Source organism: Ips typographus, linkage group LG8, assembly GCF_016097725.1.
Source record: "Ips typographus isolate SLU linkage group LG8, UJ_Ityp_2.0, whole genome shotgun sequence".
In the NCBI taxonomy this organism is placed as follows: Eukaryota; Metazoa; Arthropoda; class Insecta; order Coleoptera; family Curculionidae; genus Ips; species Ips typographus.
This window is the reverse complement of record NC_138429.1, coordinates 2,688,137-2,707,528: the sequence shown is the minus strand read 5'-3', so window position 1 is coordinate 2,707,528 and position 19,392 is coordinate 2,688,137. Positions and strand designations below refer to the sequence as shown.

At 33.1% G+C, this 19,392-nt stretch overlaps 3 protein-coding genes across 10 annotated transcripts in view; all 3 read right to left on the bottom strand.

Annotated features, from left to right (window-relative positions):
* The window catches only part of Rbp6 (RNA-binding protein 6), a 285,917-nt gene extending 273,374 nt beyond the window's left edge, over positions 1-12,543 (bottom strand). For all 7 annotated transcript variants that reach the window (XM_081985294.1, XM_081985296.1, XM_081985295.1 and 4 more), the window contains exons 1-2: positions 12,087-12,543; positions 11,972-12,012 (exon numbers count right to left, since the gene is read on the bottom strand). In XM_081985294.1, the coding sequence (XP_081841420.1) occupies positions 11,972-12,012; positions 12,087-12,142 (97 nt within the window). In that variant the 5' untranslated portion in view covers positions 12,143-12,543. The remainder of the gene's footprint in view (positions 1-11,971; positions 12,013-12,086) is intronic.
* Positions 12,544-12,677: 134 nt separating this feature from the next.
* On the bottom strand, positions 12,678-17,427 carry Dbp21E2 (putative ATP-dependent RNA helicase Dbp21E2). Of its 2 annotated transcripts, none has more exons than XM_081985291.1 (7): positions 16,955-17,425; positions 16,685-16,903; positions 16,323-16,435; positions 16,000-16,170; positions 15,691-15,944; positions 15,420-15,633; positions 12,678-12,884 (listed from the first exon to the last, which is right to left on the bottom strand). In XM_081985291.1, exons 1-7 carry the CDS (start codon positions 17,331-17,333, stop codon positions 12,786-12,788), a joined length of 1,449 nt encoding a protein of 482 aa, XP_081841417.1. In that variant the 5' UTR covers positions 17,334-17,425; the 3' UTR covers positions 12,678-12,785. The 2 variants fall into 2 exon arrangements, with proteins under 2 accessions (XP_081841417.1, XP_081841419.1); XM_081985293.1 differs by lacking the exon at positions 12,678-12,884 and adding an exon at positions 13,174-13,235 and having other exon boundaries at positions 16,955-17,427.
* Positions 17,428-17,598: 171 nt separating this feature from the next.
* On the bottom strand, positions 17,599-19,247 carry LOC145732801 (carnosine N-methyltransferase unmet). Its single transcript, XM_081985304.1, has one exon. The coding sequence runs from the start codon at positions 19,127-19,129 to the stop codon at positions 17,996-17,998; it is 1,134 nt and encodes a 377-aa protein (XP_081841430.1). The 5' UTR covers positions 19,130-19,247; the 3' UTR covers positions 17,599-17,995.
* Positions 19,248-19,392: the final 145 nt, after the last annotated feature.

Below are 19,392 nucleotides of genomic sequence, written 5' to 3'. Positions count from 1 at the left end.
CATTTGTCTTTCTTCTTAATATTTGACTTAAAAGAACACAATTTCCATCTAAATTTGCAGAGGAAAGTTGAAATTGGAAAACATTTTACGGTCAAACTATGAAAATTATCTTTCTTCTTGAAATTTGACTTGTAAGACCACACTTTTCACCTAAATTTGCAAAGGAAAGATCAACTTCGATGGTAAAGCAATTTGCAAGTAATTTAAACACTTTTGGGATTGAAAATTGCCTTGAAATACCAAAATTATACGCTCAAACTATGAAAATTGTCTTTCTTCTTGAAATTAGACTTAAAAGACCACAATTTCACCCTAAATTTGCAGAGGAAAGGTTAGTTTGGCTGGTAAAGCAATTTTCAAATAATTTAAACACTTTTGAGATTGAAAATTGCTTTGAAATATCAAAATTATACGCTCAAACTATGAAAATTGTCTTTTTCTTGAAATTAGACTTAAAAGACCACAATTTCACCCTAAATTTGCAGAGGAAAAGTCAGTTTGGCTGGTAAAGCAATTTTCAAGTAATTTAAACACTTTTGAGATTGAAAATTGCTTTGAAATATCAAAATTATACGCTCAAACTATGAAAATTGTCTTTCTACTTGAAATTAGACTTGAAATTCCACAATTTCACCCTAAATTTGCAGAGGAAAGGCCAGTTTGGCTGGTAAAGCAATTTTCAAGTAATTTAAACACTTTTGAGATTGATAATTGCATTGAAATACCAAAATTATACGCTCAAACTATGAAAATTGTCTTTCTACTTGAAATTAGACTTGAAATTCCACAATTTCACCCTAAATTTGCAGAGGAAAGGTCAGTTTGGCTGGTAAAGCAATTTGCAAGTAATTTAAACACTTTTGAGCTTGAGAGTTGCTTCGAATTCCTTAAATTTGACGGTCAAACCATGGAAATTGTCTTTCTTCTTGATATTTGACTTAAAAAAATACAATTTCCCTCTAAATTTGCAGAGGAAATTTGAAATTGGCTGATAAAGCAATTTTCAAGTTTTTAAAAACTTTTGAGATTGAAAATTGCTTTGCAAGACCAAAATTTTACGCTCAAACTCTGAAAATTGTTTTTCTTCTTGAAATTTGACTTGAAAGACCACAATTTCACCCCAAAGTTGCAGAGGAAACATCGATTTGGTAAAGCAATTTTCAGTAAAGTTGTCAGAGTAAATTTGAAAATCCAACAAACTTTCTGTTCAAAATTTTGTTTCAAACTCTTTCGTTAGTAGTAAAAATAATTATGTGTTTTAAGCTGAAAAATATTAAGCACTTTTTCCCTTAAGTGGTCATTTTATATGACTATACGAATTAGAAAGTAAAAAAAAAGTTTTAATAGAATGTGACAGACGAAACTGACAATGGCAGACTCTGTCACATTCTGCATACTTTTCTCTTGGTAACTCCCTTCTTGCTTCTTTGCCTATCTTAACAACTTATCATTTTGTAACATTTTAACAAAGAAGATATGGGCAGTGAAATACTTTTAATCAAAGCGCCAATCCTCGTCGACTGGTTTAAATAATCTCATTAAATGGGATACAAAATAATGATTTCTCATCCGTCAATCATCGGCCTTTATTTATTGCATTCCAAGCGTGATTGTAAAATCGTTTATTAATTGATATGATTCTGTGGTATAAGCTTAAAAATAAATGCGTCGATTGATATCCGCCCTTAATTAATTTCAACTGAAATTGTGATTTCACCGATCATTTATGATAGTTCTAGAGTGGACAGATAGTATAAAAAAACTCCTGTTAAACTATCATTATTTTCGATTGTCCTCAATTGTCGTTGCAAGGATTAATTTATTTGAACTCTCAATAACACCCGTATATTGATCCTAATAATGGATTGAGACTCGATTCCTATACGCTTTACTTATGTATCGATTAATTCTCAGTTTTATTGATCTCCTTCAAATCTAGTTTATTTATTTTGCACTAGAGTTCTGTTTTCTTTTTCCACATTTTTCTCGCAATTGTGTGTTTACGGTTCGACTTCCAAATTAAATAAACTAAAGTCTTTCAAGAGATGCGTATTAATCTGTCAATAATTGATTTAGTATGTAGATGATAATGTTTTCAAGCCCCCAAACTTCTTTCTTCTAATCTGCCTTACAGAATTTCAGTTTTAATTGTAAGACTCAAGGATAAAGCGCAAAAATTAAGTAGTATGCGTATGTGTATACGTCGAACACGTGACAAGATCGTTCATTTAAATGAATTTTGGCAAGCTAACAAACTACTTTCGTCAGCCAGACTGCTCGGTAAAAAACGATGTGCCAATAGTTACTCGTGTGACACATTCCAATTACATTTTACTTTTCCTATTTAAGCTGGAAAATAATTGTAATAATCTCCATTAGTGCAGTTAGCACTGACTAACACTTTAAAATAGTATGAGATGTGTGTGCTTCCTGGAGTAGTATTATTAGCTACTTTGGTAATGAGTTATGAGTACAAAATACCTACTGAAATAATTTTGGAATGTCCACCTGGGTCGGTTAGAAAGTCGTTAAGCTTTCAACTGTATTTTGAATCTTGTTAAAACAATTTGGTTTTCGTCAGGCGTTTAATATCTATATTTGTAAAGTGATGTTTGCGAAATTTGGAAAAGCAAATACTTGACACTTCAACTATCTTAATTTTTTTTCTTCATTTATTGAAGTACATATTTGCAAACTTGACGAACCTGTATAATAAACTGCTCGTGTCTGATTTGTTTCAAGCTCAAAAATAACTGTTGTAAATGCTGAATTTCTAGGAATGCAACATTTTAATAACTCTCCTTAAGCTGTAAAAGACATTGTGCAAACTGTAAAATACTTTGTCATTACCAACACCCAAAGTTTCCTGTTCCTGCAATCTTCATGATTTATGTTGAAATTGCGGTAAAAGCTTTTTACTTTAAACTTAGTCTCACAGCTCATTGGATAAACAAACTTTGGACCTTTACTGGCTCCATTTCTAGTCAAATCTGATGTATAGTATAACGAATTAGTAACCGAACGCGTAACTAAATGTCTGGTGCATGAAGAACTCTGACAGAAACAGATGGTTTCGTTTGCGGTATTGTTTCAGCCACGCTCGACTTCACTTTTTAAACAATATGGAACAAATCAGACAGCTGTTGATACTTCATAAATCAAATTCGTATTTGTAGTCAAAAAAAGCAAAACAAAAATTGTAAGTAATCCGCAAGTAAAGCACGCAATCTTTTTTTTAAGCGAAGCTTAATAAATCATTGCCGAGCGTGATAAATGATGTTCTTTAACGTAGAAAGTCTTAGTTAAAGTAAACTTAAACGCAAACAATAGGTAACTGCTTTTCCAAGGGCGATCTAAACTTACTAACTGCGTGCTTAAAAGTTTACAAAGTTTTAAGTTGCGGTTTTGGGGTGTTTCGATACGATGAATATTCTGAGAGTAGCCGAGAACATTCAGCTTAATTCTATTAAATTTTAATATTTAACGTTAAAACTTTTTTGGGTTCGTTTTGTTGGGAAAACCCTACCTGAAGTCAGTCTGAAGTACTAAATTATCCCTATGCATATCATTCAATTTTTTAAGCAATTTTCGAACAATTTTTGAGCTTGAAAATTTCCTTGTTCTTAAATTTGACTTGGAAGAGTTGGAAGACCACAGTTTTTACCTACATTTGCAGATTTGGCTGGTAAAGCAATTTTCAAGGAATTTAAACACTTTTGAGCTTGAAAGTTGACTCGAAATCCCTAAATTTGACGGTCAAACCATGAAAATTGTCTTTCTTCTTGAGATTTGACTTAAAAGAACCCAATTTCCATCTAAATTTGCAGAGGAAAGTTGAAATTGGCTGATAAAGCAATTTTCAAGCTTTTTAAAAACTTTTGAGATTGAAAATTGCCTTGAAATACCAAAATTTTATGCTGAAACTATGAAAATTGTCTTTCTTCTTGAAATTAGACAAAAGACCACAATTTCACCCTAAATTTGCAGAGGAAAGGTCGATTTAGTTGGTAAAGCAATTTTCAAGTAATTTGAACACTTTTGAGCTTCAAAGTTGACTCGAAATCCCTAAATTTGACGGTCAAACATGAAAGTTGTCTTTCTTCTTGAGATTTGACTTAAAAAAACACAATTTCACCCTAAATTTGCAGAGGAAAGGTCGATTTGGCTGGTAAAGCAATTTTCAAGTAATTTGAACACTTTAGAGCTTGAAAGTTACCTTGAAATTCCTAAATTTGACTGTCAAACCATGGAAATTGTCTTTCTTCTTGATATTTGACTTAGAAGAACCAAATTTCCATCTAAATTTGCAGAGGAAATTTGAAATTGGCTGATAAAGCAATTTTCAAGCTTTTTAAAAACTTTTGAGATTGAAAATTGCCTTAAAATACCAAAATTTTACGCTGAAACTATGAAAACTGTCTTTCTTCTTGAAATTAGACTTAAAAGACCACAATTTCACCCTAAATTTGCAGAGGAAAGGTCAATTTGGCTGGTAAAGCAATTTTCAAGTAATTTAAACACTTTTGAGCTTCAAAGTTGACTATAAATCCCTAAATTTGACGGTCAAACATGGAAGTTGTTTTTCTTCTTGAGATTTGACTTAAAAGAACACAATTTCACCCTAAATTTTCAAAGGAAAGGTCGATTTGGCTGGTAAAGCAATTTCCAAGTAATTTAAACACTTTTGAGCTTGAAAGTTGACTCGAAATCCCTAAATTTGACGGTCAAACCATGGAACTTGTCTTTCTTCTTGAAATTAGACTTAAAAGACCACAATTTCACCCTAAATTTGCAGAGGAAAGGTCAATTTGGCTGGTAAAGCAATTTTCAAGTAATTTGAACACTTTTGAGCTTCAAAGTTGACTCTAAATCCCTAAATTTGACGGTCAAACATGGAAATTGTTTTTCTTCTTGAGATTTGACTTAAAAGACCACAATTTCAAGTAAAATTTGTAGAGGAAAGGTCGATTTGGCTGGTAAAGCAATTTTCAAGTAATTTCAACACTTTTGAGCTTGAAATCCTAAAATTTGACGCTCAAACTGAATTAGGAGTATGGTCAATTGTGTCAAAACTTTGTACTAAATTATTTCTAACCTGAATTTTTGCAAAACGACCTTTAAAAACTCATTTTTCTTTACTATATTTGGGTTAAGCATTTCAGTGATACAAGGCATAAAATTGTATCTAAAAATAATAAAACAATACTTTACTATCCTGTACCATAAAAGATCAGTTCAGTCTTGTTTTGTGGGAATTGAATTAGAATCGGTACGTGCTTGTCAGCAGTTAAACTGATGTATTCTAAGTTTATTCCTAATAATTAATAAGTCTCTTGAATTTGCGTGCGGTTTTCAACGCATCTCTTTGATTTATCGCGCATAATATTGAAAAAACTCACATATAGTTGTGTGTTTCAGCGCAATTAAACCTTTCCCCATCAACGTGGGAGTAGTACGTTGATTACTTTTCTTTGTGTCTTAATTAGAAGTAAATCACATTACTCATTGTTGAGCAAAGTAAATCGCGGAGTTGACTATTCGATTCAAGTTGAAACAACCGACACGGTTCTTCAGTTCAGTTACAATAATAGGAAACACACTGATTACTTCGGTCTGATTTATCGGGCCTAACATGCTATAAAGTCATTCCTCCTGTGACGTAGTGACGGAATTACATCTGTATGCAGGTTTAACGAGCTCAAAGGCCTCGTTTTGAAAGAGTTTTAACCGCCGGAATCATTACCTATCTAACCAGAACGTTAAATTATCACCGAGGATTTTTATAAGCCACCGGAATTAAAGTATTGACGTGAAGTATGATAAATAGCCTACAAAATGCGTTGCCTAACTCTTCTTGAATGCAGACCATTTTGTGCTCGTCTAGCCTAGAAAATTTTAACACCTTAAAAACCAAACTGTCGCATCGTGCGTGTTTACTTTTGCCTTGAGGTGCTAATTATAAAAATCCAAACTAATTTTAGAGTGTAATATTTCGTCATAGTGTGTACGAGAACCGAGAACGTATTGTAGGAACTTACGAGATAATACCCGATCTGTTTTATCTCTTTGACACTAACGATTAGTTTAAAATTCCAGTTAATTCCTTTAAAAAGCTTGTCCTAACTAATTTAAATCATTCAATCAGTTTGACTGATCATCATGTTTTGAAACTTGATTAGACATTAGCCCATATCTACTAAGATAAAAACAGGAATTACTAAAACAGGAAAATTACTTGCTACAAGGAAGGAACACAGGATGTATGATCATAATCATTAAAATTGATGTCATTGCAAATCACCCTGTGGAGAGTATCAAGTGTGTCACGTGAATAATATCAACCAGCTTCATCACGTTGAAAAAACATCCATTTCTTCACCTATAAGATATTCTTCTTATGGTTTTCATGCTCTAATTTAGCCAAAAACCCTTTTTTTCAAGTCAAATTGAAACATTTTGTCGTTAAAGTAAAACTTGACAACATTTTGCATCCCATTCTTATAGGAATAGGAAGGAATAGGACTTGTCCAGCACACAGACCTGATCTGAATCATTTTGATGATGTTTGGGAGCTGTTGGGAAGACGAGTTCTAGGAACTTTGAAGACTAATGACAAGTTTTAGTTGCAATCTGCAGAAAATTTGATCAGAAAAGATCAGTAACAAAATGTATGGTGATTTATAAAACATGATCAGCTTAATACTCTCCACAGAGTTACATGAGTTTATTAATTTATACCCTGTATATGGCTAGAATTTCAAATGTGACTGAAATATCATGTCGATTATAAGAAACAAGCTAAACTTCTAAATCGGTCTAGTAAGTTTAATAAAATTAGAGAACTACATTACAAAAATTATTTTTCAAAATATTACAAAATTGTCAGTCAATTATTTTGAAACTAGAAAAATTATTGACAACATTAATGTCTCCAGAAAAATTGAAGAAAGTTGACTAACCTTTTGAAGGTAGCTTGAAAAGTCACAAAAAGTGACGCGTTTCATAAACATTTCAGGCCAATTTTGGTAATTTACTTTCTTACTAAAAGTGACGCACTAATCCACCAAAGTCGTCTTCATAAGTACAGATATTACTACAAATTGCAAAAATTACTTCTGACTAGAAAAATGTACTTAACTAGTATAATAAAAATTATAATATAATTATTGAAAGCTAATACCAGCAACGTAGCCTTTGTTATTTTCCAATAAAGTACAGAAATTTACATTTATTGGCCGACAAATTAATCCAAACCAACAAAGCATCTCTTCAATTACTGCAAAACGCGACCATCCTATCATTATTTAAAACACACAAATTGAATAGAGAACCAGTTGTCAGTTGTAATAAATTATGCATTAATTTATACCGTGTGTGTGTGTTTATTCGATATCGATTACCTTCGACCAAGGGAAAAAACTGAACAAAGATGAATTGCGTTTTGAGCAAGTCATTTGAAATTCTAATTTAGTTTTGAGTATTGAAAATTGAAACACACTTGGGTTACTTGATGGATACAACGAAAAAGTGTTTTTTTATGGTAATAAACAGCAAATTTTATCAAAATGAAGTAAATTCACCTAATTAAAATGCAATTTTCTGCACTGAGATGCATCAGAGGAAGGTAAAGTAAACAGTTAAAATTAATAATTAAAAAATATTTAATTTAGATCAAGGTGGTGCTATTCAAATTGCTTTATAGCTTCTTGATTGTTATTAAAATTACTATAACAGTTCACAAGAAAGTTGTGGTTATAATTTCAGATAAAGATGTGATCAAGGCTACGCTGGAGTAACTATTATAATAAGGGTAGTAAACCATCTTGCGCCATAATGGACCTTGAAAGAAATTGATACTAAGCTGGTCAGCATCTGGACAGCATTTGTGACGTTTTTATTAATGACTTCTAAAACCCATTTCGACCTTTAGTCATCAAAAGGTATAGAAATCTCTAGAAATTAGGTTAGTAAGAAAAAATGCTCTGAATAAACCAACAGAGGACTTTCTTTTAGAATGACAATATTGTTTATAATCATTGATTTGTATTGTCACAGCCTAATGACTGGCTTAACTTTTAACTAGCTAAGACCATAAATAATTTGTTTTTTTTACGCAAATGTAACGGTTTAATACAAAAGATAATTATTTACTTGAATTGAATTACTGAACATCTAACGACAGTGTAACATCCCAGAGAAATAAATGGTTTTACTTGCCTATAAAGCCCATTTACACGACTTGAGAACCGAAATAGTGACTTAGGCTTGTTCAAACATACACAAGCTCTTATCTTTTGCCTCTTAATCCACATGACAGTGAACGTAATAGGATATGTGTATGTTCTCTGTTATTTACCGCACACTGTTTCACATGGAATTTTTAGAACCTTTTGTAAATTACCTTAGCAGATAAACAATAATAAAAAAGTATACTAGACAGGACACATTTTAAACGTTCTTACATTAATTTGGCATTTTGATTCGCATGAAAAGTCAATCTTGATGTACCCATTTGCTTCGGGAAATATTGAAACGAACTTTTGGATGAGTGAAAGACACTGTGCTGGTGCCAAATTAAATGGCCAAGACGATAGCAAAGTGCAGCCGGGGTTTGTTATTTATACATTCGAGTGATCTATTTCATTAAGTAAATAATTAGCTATTTTAAAAATAGATTTCTGTCCTATACTAGTGCGGTTGAACGCCTGTTTGATTTGTGTTTCACCAACCAATGTTGTACTTGAGCAGACAATGTATCTTTGAAACAACTCCGAGCAGAGTTGAAATACAAAAGCTACTTTTCAATCAAACTAGGTAAGAATAGCTAGAGTTAGTGTTAGAAATGTCATAATTAACAAATTTTTCAAAATCAAATTAAGTAGAGAGTGGTTTCAAATGTATGAAACTCCTTCTCATTCTACAAGGACCATAAAATTTTTTTTTACCGGACATTTGTTAGCAAGATGGGCAAATTTGAGCCTATATTGGCCACCCAAGTAACCTGATCTTTCCCCAAATGATTTATTTTCTACGATTATTTGAAACTTCCAGCAATACTCTAATCCAAAATGTAGTAGGACCAGTTTGTTATCAATTATTATTCAGGCCTTATCTTATATGTAGAGACATCAGTTTGCATCTTCAAAGTTTATGTAAACTGTAAATACTCAATGACAAACCAGGAGTCAAACTCAGATGTGTCTCACTAACGGTTTATTTTTCAATTTGGTATGGAGATACAAAAATTCCGAAATAAAGTTTAGGTAATCTTGGTGGCAACCGTAATCTACTATCCAGGTAGGTCATCCCAGGTAGTGAACAAATCCCTCTACTTGGAAAAAACATAAGTTGAAAAAGTGGTCTTTTTATTCCGTTTACCCAGTCTTGCTTGTATTTCAATAACAATAAATGTAACCTCCGGGTAAACATTCACCTGTGTCAACACGGTGCGTTTATTTTGCAAACAAACTGGTGGAGAGGATCGGCTTTCGTTTAGTTGGTACGGAAATTCGAAAGGTGTCATAGAGCTCTAAGTGGTACTGTTCGCAAACCATTTCTTCCGGTCATAATAATAAAACTTCCACCCAGAATCAACATCATAGCAACAAAATAGAAAACGTGGACTATTACCGCGGTTGGCTAATACGCTCCTTGGTAGAGTAATGAAGCGAACATCCTGTGTGATCTCCCAGTGAAACAATGTAGTAGGTTTGTTTTTATTTAAAAATACGCTGGTTCAAATAATTGTAAAAACTACATGCTCATTGTCATTACTTAGCAAACATTTATACTACTTTTTCGTTTTGTGTCCTTCAGCTTTTACAATTTGAAAGTACGCAATTACCTATACGCTTGCTAAATAAATTAATAATACCTAATTTAAGTAAATTGTTTTTTGTATACGGCCAATATAGTATTGTCATAAATTATGTAAGTGTGTGATTGGAACAGTGAATGAAAGCAAGAATCAATAATTGTAATAATTCCAGAAAATTGCTGCAAAAGTCAGGGTGGACAATTAAGAATGACAGGTACTGTGTATTTGGGAAACCATATCCATCATAGAGGCTTGCAGCAAAAAAATAGAACATATTTTTGTAATTTCAACGTTGCCGCATATACATGAAATCAGTGGTAACAACATGAAAATTTCAATGTTTTATGGGTAAGAGGTGAGAGATTCTCTTGGCAAAATCCAGCAAAAAGTTCAAGAGAACATGTAAGTGTTTTGTTTTCGAGATAAAGGATTTTCAAATTTAAAAAAAAATACAATTTTTTTAATATAACGCAATCCGCGAGAGGTACAGGGTGTTTGAACATTTTTTTAAATTTGAACACCCTGTATCTCGAGAACAAAGCATTTGCGAAACTTTTTGCTTGAGGAGAATCTCCCCTAGGCCCTAGGCTTTTGTCACAACAACTCTGAAACACCCTGTATAGTATAGTACAGAGTACTATTGAAACATTCTTATAGTTGGACACCCAGTACAGCAAATTTGTTCAGTTTCAAACGTCTACAATTTCGCACGTTGTATTTACTGTCTTAACATAATGTAAACCTTTTAAGCTTATCCTAAAATATTTCAACGACATGAGGTCTGGCAATCGTGGTGGCCACAGTGATAATCATAGATCTTTGTCGAAAACATCCGGTTCTTTTATCTTGGTAAATTTGCCTGGATAATCTGGCAATTCATAATAATCTCTTTAAAAGCTACAAAATGTGTTTTTCCGCTTATGCAATTTGCAAAATGTGCTTAAAACAGTCATGTTCTCAGGTCATGTCTTCAAATTATAGGCAGTTCAAATTTTGAGACTGCTTTTCTCCCGGATTGTATATGAGAATTTCAAAAATGTGTTTAAAACTGTCACTTTCTGACTCCAAGTGGATTTGACAAGCAATTTTATTCCTGACTGTCAAATTGTGCTGATAAAGTTATAACTCACCGAAAATGACTTTAATGAAATTAATGGCAGTGATAACAGGAAAAGGATATCTTTCAAGCAAATTTACTGGTAAAATTAGTCAATTTTCCTGTCATACACTGAATTTTCGCCCATCACTACTTGAAACATTTCAAACAATTCAACTTAACGACCAAATACAATTAATATTACATAACATTAGGAACAGCTTTGCTGATACAAATTCCTAGTAAAAAATATTTTATTTACCTTTCGGTTTACAATCATCAATGCAAGCTTTGTAATTACTTTTTTAAAAAGTTTTATTGTTCCACAAGCGTATACAATTACAAAAATAACGTCATTACATAGTTCTAGGAACATATAAAATTAAAATCTAGATAAAAACGTTTGAAATAAATACTACAGTGGTTTTTATGCCACAAAAGAGGCGATAAATTCTAACCTAGCTTACGGCTTGTGCCGCCCCCGACCAACCGGCTTTTTACACCTAAATCAATAAATGATTTTCTTCCCACTGTCCTGTAGGGCTGAACAGGAACCGATATGACGTTGAAAGTATTACTAGCGCCATCTAAACGCGTCCTTTGAGTTAATCGCCGCCCTTAAGCGAAATAGAGAGCGCATGTGCGCGCCGCGCAATATTTCAAAATTTTGCGGTAAAACCCGTGTGGCATACCGGCAAATTTGTGCATTATTAGGTCTGTTAACGATTGCCTTTTTGGTGCACAAAGCACGTGGTTTAGTAACCGAGTGCGGTAATAGATCAAATAAACAAAACGGTTGAGATGTGAACTTTATACCTATCAAGGCAAGCGAATAACTATTTGTAGCCGGCTTATTACCCATGTTTTATAACAATTTTATTATTTTAATTTAATACATTTGATCGTTGAATTGACGTATTTGTTTTTTATTGACTGCGTTTCTCAAATTTGGTTTACCACTATACAATCATGGATATGACAATAATAGGTAAGTTGTCAGTATGTTATTGTCATTCAGGGGAGGCAGTCCTTGAACAATGACGTTTGAAGGACCTTACCTGGACTTGTCTGCCAACTGAGACCGCCGATAAACATTTTCCTGAAACAGAAAAGGATCGTGATAATTACGGGGAGGGGGGCGGGGCATAAGCACGTGTTCGGTGCGTCACTCACCCGGGGTCGTTCGGCACCTCGGCGGGGGATCCCAAATCCTGGTTTTGGCCCTCCATAACACTGATTTCCGAACTGACTGAACTACGACTACACTAAAGGTAAACAGTGGACCGGGATACGTAATTACGTCAGACCCGATCGCGTGCTACGTTGCGCTATCAACACGGTACTGGCCGAATCGGCGGCGAACGTCGCGCGCTTTCGGGCGCTTTCAACGCAAGCGCTTATAAGCGCCTCGGCGCCCGGTGATTGGGTGCATAACATGCAGTGCGACGCTACCGGTATGACGTAACGGCGTCCGATGCAATTCATAGAGATGTATTGTTATTCCGGTTCGACTTATCGCCGCTCGTCGATTCATTGAATTTTGATTCTTCAGTTACAATACTACGTCATTACAATTATGCTACGACCAAAAAAACAACATTTAGTATTAAAAAGTTTTAGTACAGAAATGTCAAATTAAACTATTAAACCTTCAATTCCATGTTTTATTTAAATTATATTATAACAGCTCAATGCTAATTCAAACTAGGCAATACACCTCAAGTGGTCCATACCAATGGTAAAACAGATAAACATATCAAAAACTACTGCTTAAATTATTTATTTTTTTAAATGTAAAATATACCTATTATATTTACCTTTTACCTATAAAGGTACAATCAACAGGTATCAACTGACTAGCTATTTAAAACACTATGAACTGTCTCGTATTTTCCTTAATAGTTTTTTCTGAACTATGTTAGTGATGTTTCCATCAACATTGTTTAAAGGTTGACTTTTCCTAACTGCCAGCTGAAAAGAAATAGAAAGATGTGTAAATACTCCTAAAAAATTTAGTTTTCATTATACGACTCTGAAAACTGTCTATTTCGCGGCTGCTTTATTAGGTCTGTTCGCAGAGGCAATCCCTGACTGGTTTCCAACTCAGAAACAGTAAACGTCAAGTTTCATTCCCTCTGCGAACAGACCTATTGTCGAGAAAATGTACCTTTTCCGTGAAAACGCACGAAAACGTCCATTTTTGGTGTCCTGTTTTTAACTGGTGGGGTTTCCCCTGCGCTGATGTGTTATTTTTTGCATAAAAACTGTCTGGTGTGATAGATTACTATCCAATATGGAATGATTTTATATGCTGATTTTATGCTGCAATATGAATTCAAGTTGCAGCTAAAATCGGTTAAAATTCATTGACGGTTCTGGTGCGATTTAGGTGCCACCGTATTTTTAGTTCTTTTTTGATAAAATCGATGTCAGATTGTTTATTTAACTTGCTTTTACCAAAATACGAGTGGATGAATCAATTTCGCGCAGGAAAAAGTAATATTTTCACGTTAGTTTCTTTCTTATTCTCGATACTAAACATAAATGACTGATTTTTGATGAAACAACCCTAGCAACGTTGTCAAACAGAACTGCTTTTCTGTTAAAAATTAGTAAAGTCATTCCAAAAATTGATTTTTCATTTCTTAAAATGGAAGTTTTCCATATTTTTTCTCTTTTTGAGATCTTAATAATTATTGCTACATATATGAATCGGTCACTATGGTTAGCACTAGGTTAGCCATGCATCTTTTTCAATATATTTGCAAAAAATAAACATTGCCACTTGTACTAATCGGACACTAAGGTTAGCACTGTCAACAGGAATTATAGATAGTAAAGTGTCATTTTGCATGTAAAAACTAAAAATACTTATTTAATTTACTAGTTTTTAAGCTATTTAACGTTTTCTTGAACCTTCGGTTTGGCAACATTGCACATTTCCAGTAGTAAGGGGGGGAGGGAATTTTTCCTAGATTTGGTGTAAGCTGACCACTTTTAAAGCGTTTTTTTTACAATTATTTTTTTAAAACAAAGCTTCTTCCACCCTTTTTTGGGTAGAACTAAGTTAAATAAGCAATCTGACATCAATTTTATCAAAAAAAAAAAAATACGGGGGGCACCTATATGGCCCCAGACCCCAATAACTATCTTGTCACTATCAATGTCAAGGTTGGGTTACCTAATAACATGTTGAATGCCCGGTTTCTGAACATCAAGCTTTATCGGTTCAATAGTTATCTGGTCCCATCTATTTATTTATTCAATAAGTTTAATTGGGTTTCCGACCTATAAAATTGGGGAACTGATAAGAATCGGACAGATATTTTTGTGGTTTGTATGCGGAGAAAACGATTTGGCCGCAATAGCATGGATAATTTTCATAACTTCTTCATCAGAATAAGAGGAAACACTGAAACATCCATTTGATAACAAAGTCACAACACAGAAAACAACAAATTACTATTGAAGGTCCGTGACGGTGTCTGTTTAGGTTAGCCGTCAATACACGTAAATCACTAATTGTTGATCAGGGTCCTAATTCTTGAAAAAATGAAATTCTTGGTTTTTGTCAAATTATGTATTCCCTTCTCTTGATAATTCCCTTCTCTCGTTTCAAGAATCTAGGGCCAGATATCTAGTCGTTTCAGCTGAGATATATTTTCCAAAACTTATGAAAGCGAAAGGTTTGTTCAGAAACCCAAATTGGACAAATAAGACAATTTATCGAATTACTCTCATGTGAAAGATCTATTGGTTCAGAAACCGGGCATAAATGACGTAAAGGTTTTTCAGAGTCTGATAATGAAAAGTATCGTTCATTACACCTCCAAAATAGTTTTCCCGTTCTTACATGACTTACATGTTTTTCTGGACTGGTAATGAAATATACTATTTACGACCTGTATCAATCTGACGTCTATTGATATGGTTGCTGATTCAAAAACAATGAAAAAATGTCAGTTCTTCAGACTCTAAAGCATCTTGTCCACGTTGATAAGCTTGAAAATTACATTCAAATCAACATTGCCAAAGTCAAAACTATCAACAGGTTCAAAAAGTTTCCTTTTTGAGTTTTTCTTTTCAATAAATTTCTGAGAATTTTTGATCTCTAAGCAAACATAACAATAAACGTCACTGTAATTGCTAGACCCTATTTATATCATTTATAAAAATTTAGGAATTTCCAAGTGCATGTCATTTGAACAAAAAATGTTGTATAAACCTGAACCGTGAATTATTTTTGTCATTAACAAAATCCTATTTCACAGCCTGGTCAGTAATTTGTATACAAATTACAAAATCAATTTTGAATATCAACAACAAGCAACCTTCAAACTTGGACATTATTAAATTAATATTGTTCCATTACTAACAATGTGGGCTACCAGGAATATTTAATAAAATTAGTTTAGGAATTTTGAAGAGCTATGGAAAAATTGTATTTTTAATTTTCATATTATAATGCAACATAGGGGCAATTTTAAAATATTGCTAATCACTTACCTCAATCTGCTGAACCAACTTAATTTCCTCAGGACTACACACAAAATTTGTGACTAGGCAATCTTTAGGGCTGCCTATTCGACCTACTCGCCCTGTCCGATGAATATAATCGGCAGCGTATAAAGGAAAATCATAATTTAACACTTGCTTTACTTGAATAGTGTTTAAACCCCGAGAACCAATATCAGTGGCAGCCAATATTTTTGTTTCACCCCTTAAATAAAACGAAATTTATTAAACCAACTGGCAATGCTTTCAAATAAGTACACACCTAACAAATTGGTTCCACTGCTCTATTCGAATATAATAATTCATGTCACCACTAATATTTGAACATGGCAAATTGTTCTCCCTTAAAAACATCGCCAGCCACTTGCAAGTTTCATTCCGATTAGTAAATATCAACATTGGATCTTTGTTGTTTTTTGCAATTTGTAACAAATTAGCTGGTTTTACTGAACGCGTTAAACGCATAAATTTTTGAGTAATGTTCAACAAAGGCTTGTGCAATCTAGGTGATACCACCTAAAAAGTTGGTTCAAAAAACGACCATTTCGAAAATAGGGTTAACGGTGATTACATGTTGCATTGCTTCACCATATGGTTGCAATACGTCAGGTAATGTTCTTGGTAAAGTGGCGGTAACTAAAATGATTTGCGCTTGAGCCATTCTTTTTAATAATATTTCAATTCTGTCCACAAATGAATCATCTGTTAAAGTATCTGCTTCATCCAAGACTAAGGTTGAAACCTGTAAGATGGTTTTATTCACCACAATAACCACAACTTGACAAGAAAATCAATACTCAAACAAAAAAAAAACATAATAATGTGTATGCTTAGTGACAAATAAAAATTACTATTTTTAAAACCAAACATTTTTGTTTATCCAGCAATGCTTACCTCAAACAATTTATATATTCCCACTGTTGAAAGCTTACTTAAAGCTCCTGGAGTAGCAACTAAAAGATCAACATCCCTAAATGTAGGATTAAGCATCATTTGCTTGGTTTTTCCTGAAAACAATTAATTAAACAGGGTACACTCAGATAGTAACAACTACTTCTCAGATAGCAATACCATTCTGGTTAACTGGTGTGTAATTTTAGCATAATATTTAATTTGAATAATCTTCATAAAAAAGGGTCTACAAATCATATAACAAAGTGATTCAGATCTGGGATGTTCTCTTTTTTTATTACAATATGTCATAATATAACAATTTTGGTGATTTACACTGCCCTCAACAGTGAATTTAAACTTACCTCCAACTAGGCTACTAGCAACCAAACCAACTGAATTACATAAAGTAGCTGCCAATTCACCCACTTGGTATGCAAGTTCTCTATTTGGCACTAAAACAACTGCTCTGGGAGTATTCATTTGTGTTTCTCCCTTTGTATCCAGTAGTTTTTTTATTACAGGCAAAAGATAGGATATGGTTTTGCCACATCCTGTTTCAGCTGCTAATAATGTGTGAAGCCCTAAAAGAATCCTTTATACATTTCTCTGACTTACTTAGTAGAAACACTTACCTTTCTGAATAGTTTCAATAGCTCTAGCTTGAAAATCAGTGGCATAATTAATTCCATAGTCTTTCAGTGAATTAATGATGTGATTATCAATTCCCACCTCCTCAAATGGATATACTTTTTCAGAGACTTCGTCTGGTGTTGGAAGTATAGTGAAATAGTCATATTTAGCTCTACTATGGTTCCACCCTCGCGAAGCTAATGGGACTTCATCTAATTTATCGTACCTTGTGCCTAAGTAAAAGTCTAGTTCTGTTCGTTTACAGGCAATAACTTGGGGTCCTTTTTGCATCCGTTTTGGAAGAGCACTAGCAAAATTTGCTCGATTCTCCAGCATTAGTAGAGGCCTACATGTTCGGGCAAGCAAAACACGTCTAGTCATTTCTAAGTTTTTTTCCGTATTTTAAATAAATTGTAAAAAGTAAAAACAGTAAAAACAATACAGTATTTAAAAGTTAGGTTAGGTTAATAATAAATAATATTTTCTTCTTAATAATTTGGTCTTGTCACGTGGTGCTTTGTAGGATTTTTGTTAGGAGGTCATGTGACAATTTAAAAAAAAACACCATCTGCCATTTACTCAATGATCTTTTTTTTCGGTCGGACCGGCTATGTAATTTTACAGAAATGAAGACTACCTGCAATAATTGCTCATATAAAATTTTTACTAATTTCTTCTCATACATTTTAAGTAAAACTCTCTACTTACTTTAAAAAACTATTTTTAGTGATTTGTAAGTTTTAATTCTATTCTAACTCACAAAAGTGAACACAAGTGACCAAACTAATAAAATAAAAAAAAAATTTAATAGTTCTACATTTGTGACTTTTGAAATTTGAAGGAAACAGAAGTAATACAGTAATACCTATTTCAAACAAATACTGCTTCAAAGTGATCAAAAATGAATACAATGTCCTGTAATTATTAGCTAAAAGAAAATTAAATTAACTACACATAATAGGTATGACTGCAAATTTTGATTACTTGACCTATTACTTTAAAAGCAATATAACACAAGAAAATTAACACTTTAAAATAAATAGTTAGCTAAATGAAGAATCTTCAGTAAACTCAATATCTTGTACCTCATTTCTAATACAATTTAATGGTTTCTTGCACACAAAAAACACACTGTCATATTCATATTGAAGCATAGAACTTGGATTTTGACAATATTTAGTTTTAATTCCACTTTCACATTTTTCCATTACAAATCCAACTTTCTGAATTACATCACACACAACTTTAAAGCTGGGTTCAATACTCCTTTCAATTTTCATGTCAGAATAGTGATAAAGCAAAGGCCCCAAGTTTATCCAAACTCCTCCTGGTTTTAAAATATCATAAATTGTTTCAATGAACTGCACTACATTTGGAGCACAATCAATGAAAAAGCAAGTTGCTACACAATGCCATTCATCTTTAGTTGTGTATACTTCTAAAAAATCACCAGCAGTCATTGAAAAATTTCCTTCATGGGAAGGCATAGGCTTGACATCTGGGAAGCTTGCAGTAGTCATTTGATCACTTACACTGTGGTTGTTGCAGTATTGATGTATCCATGGGTATATCACATATTCATTTATGTTTGGACACAAGTTTAACACATAGAAAGAAACAATTAACATAAACAAGTTGAATTCATTTCCTTGGCATGTGAAACCTTTAGAAGCTATTTCAAAAGCTAGTCTTCCCAATCCAGCACCGGGTACTAAAACTTGAATGTTACTGCGATCATATTTGCCTTCTGGAAAATTTGTTGTAATTTCCTCAACTATTGGCTGGTAACATTGTTTCCTTTCAGAGGCACCCAATGAACTCCAGTCTCTCATTAACTGCTTGAAAACTGACTGAACTTTGTCTAATCCATCACTTAGTATTTTAATTTCTTGGTCAGGATGGGGTATTTCTGAGTTTGAATACACATTATCAAACATTGTATAAGCATGTTTTAGTACAAGAGGTATAAACTCTGCATTTTTATCTATGCCTTCTTTCAAATTCTGTAAATCCTCAAAATATTTACCCAACCATTTCTTGTGATGAGGAGGCAACGAGCCAACGCATTTCTCCTTGTACTGAATTCTTTTATAGGACAGATCCTTGTAATTTTTAAATGTATTTATAACTGACAGAAAATAGGTTCTTTCTTCTAAAATGCCTTGCTCCGAATTCATTTTCCACTTTCAACTTTGTACATTCACAAATTTAAATTACTATTTAAGAATATGATAACAAATAATATATTGTTGTAATCAACTAAATAACAAACTATTATAATAATAAAACTTAAATAAAGGTTTTAACCTAATTTTTTCTACGTCAAATATCTGTCACTGTAGATCACGTGACTCTATGAACCACAATAGGTGCTATAACACGTGATCCAGAAAAACGTCGTTTTTAGGTAGTTAAAAGAAGAATGGAGGAGACAAGAAAT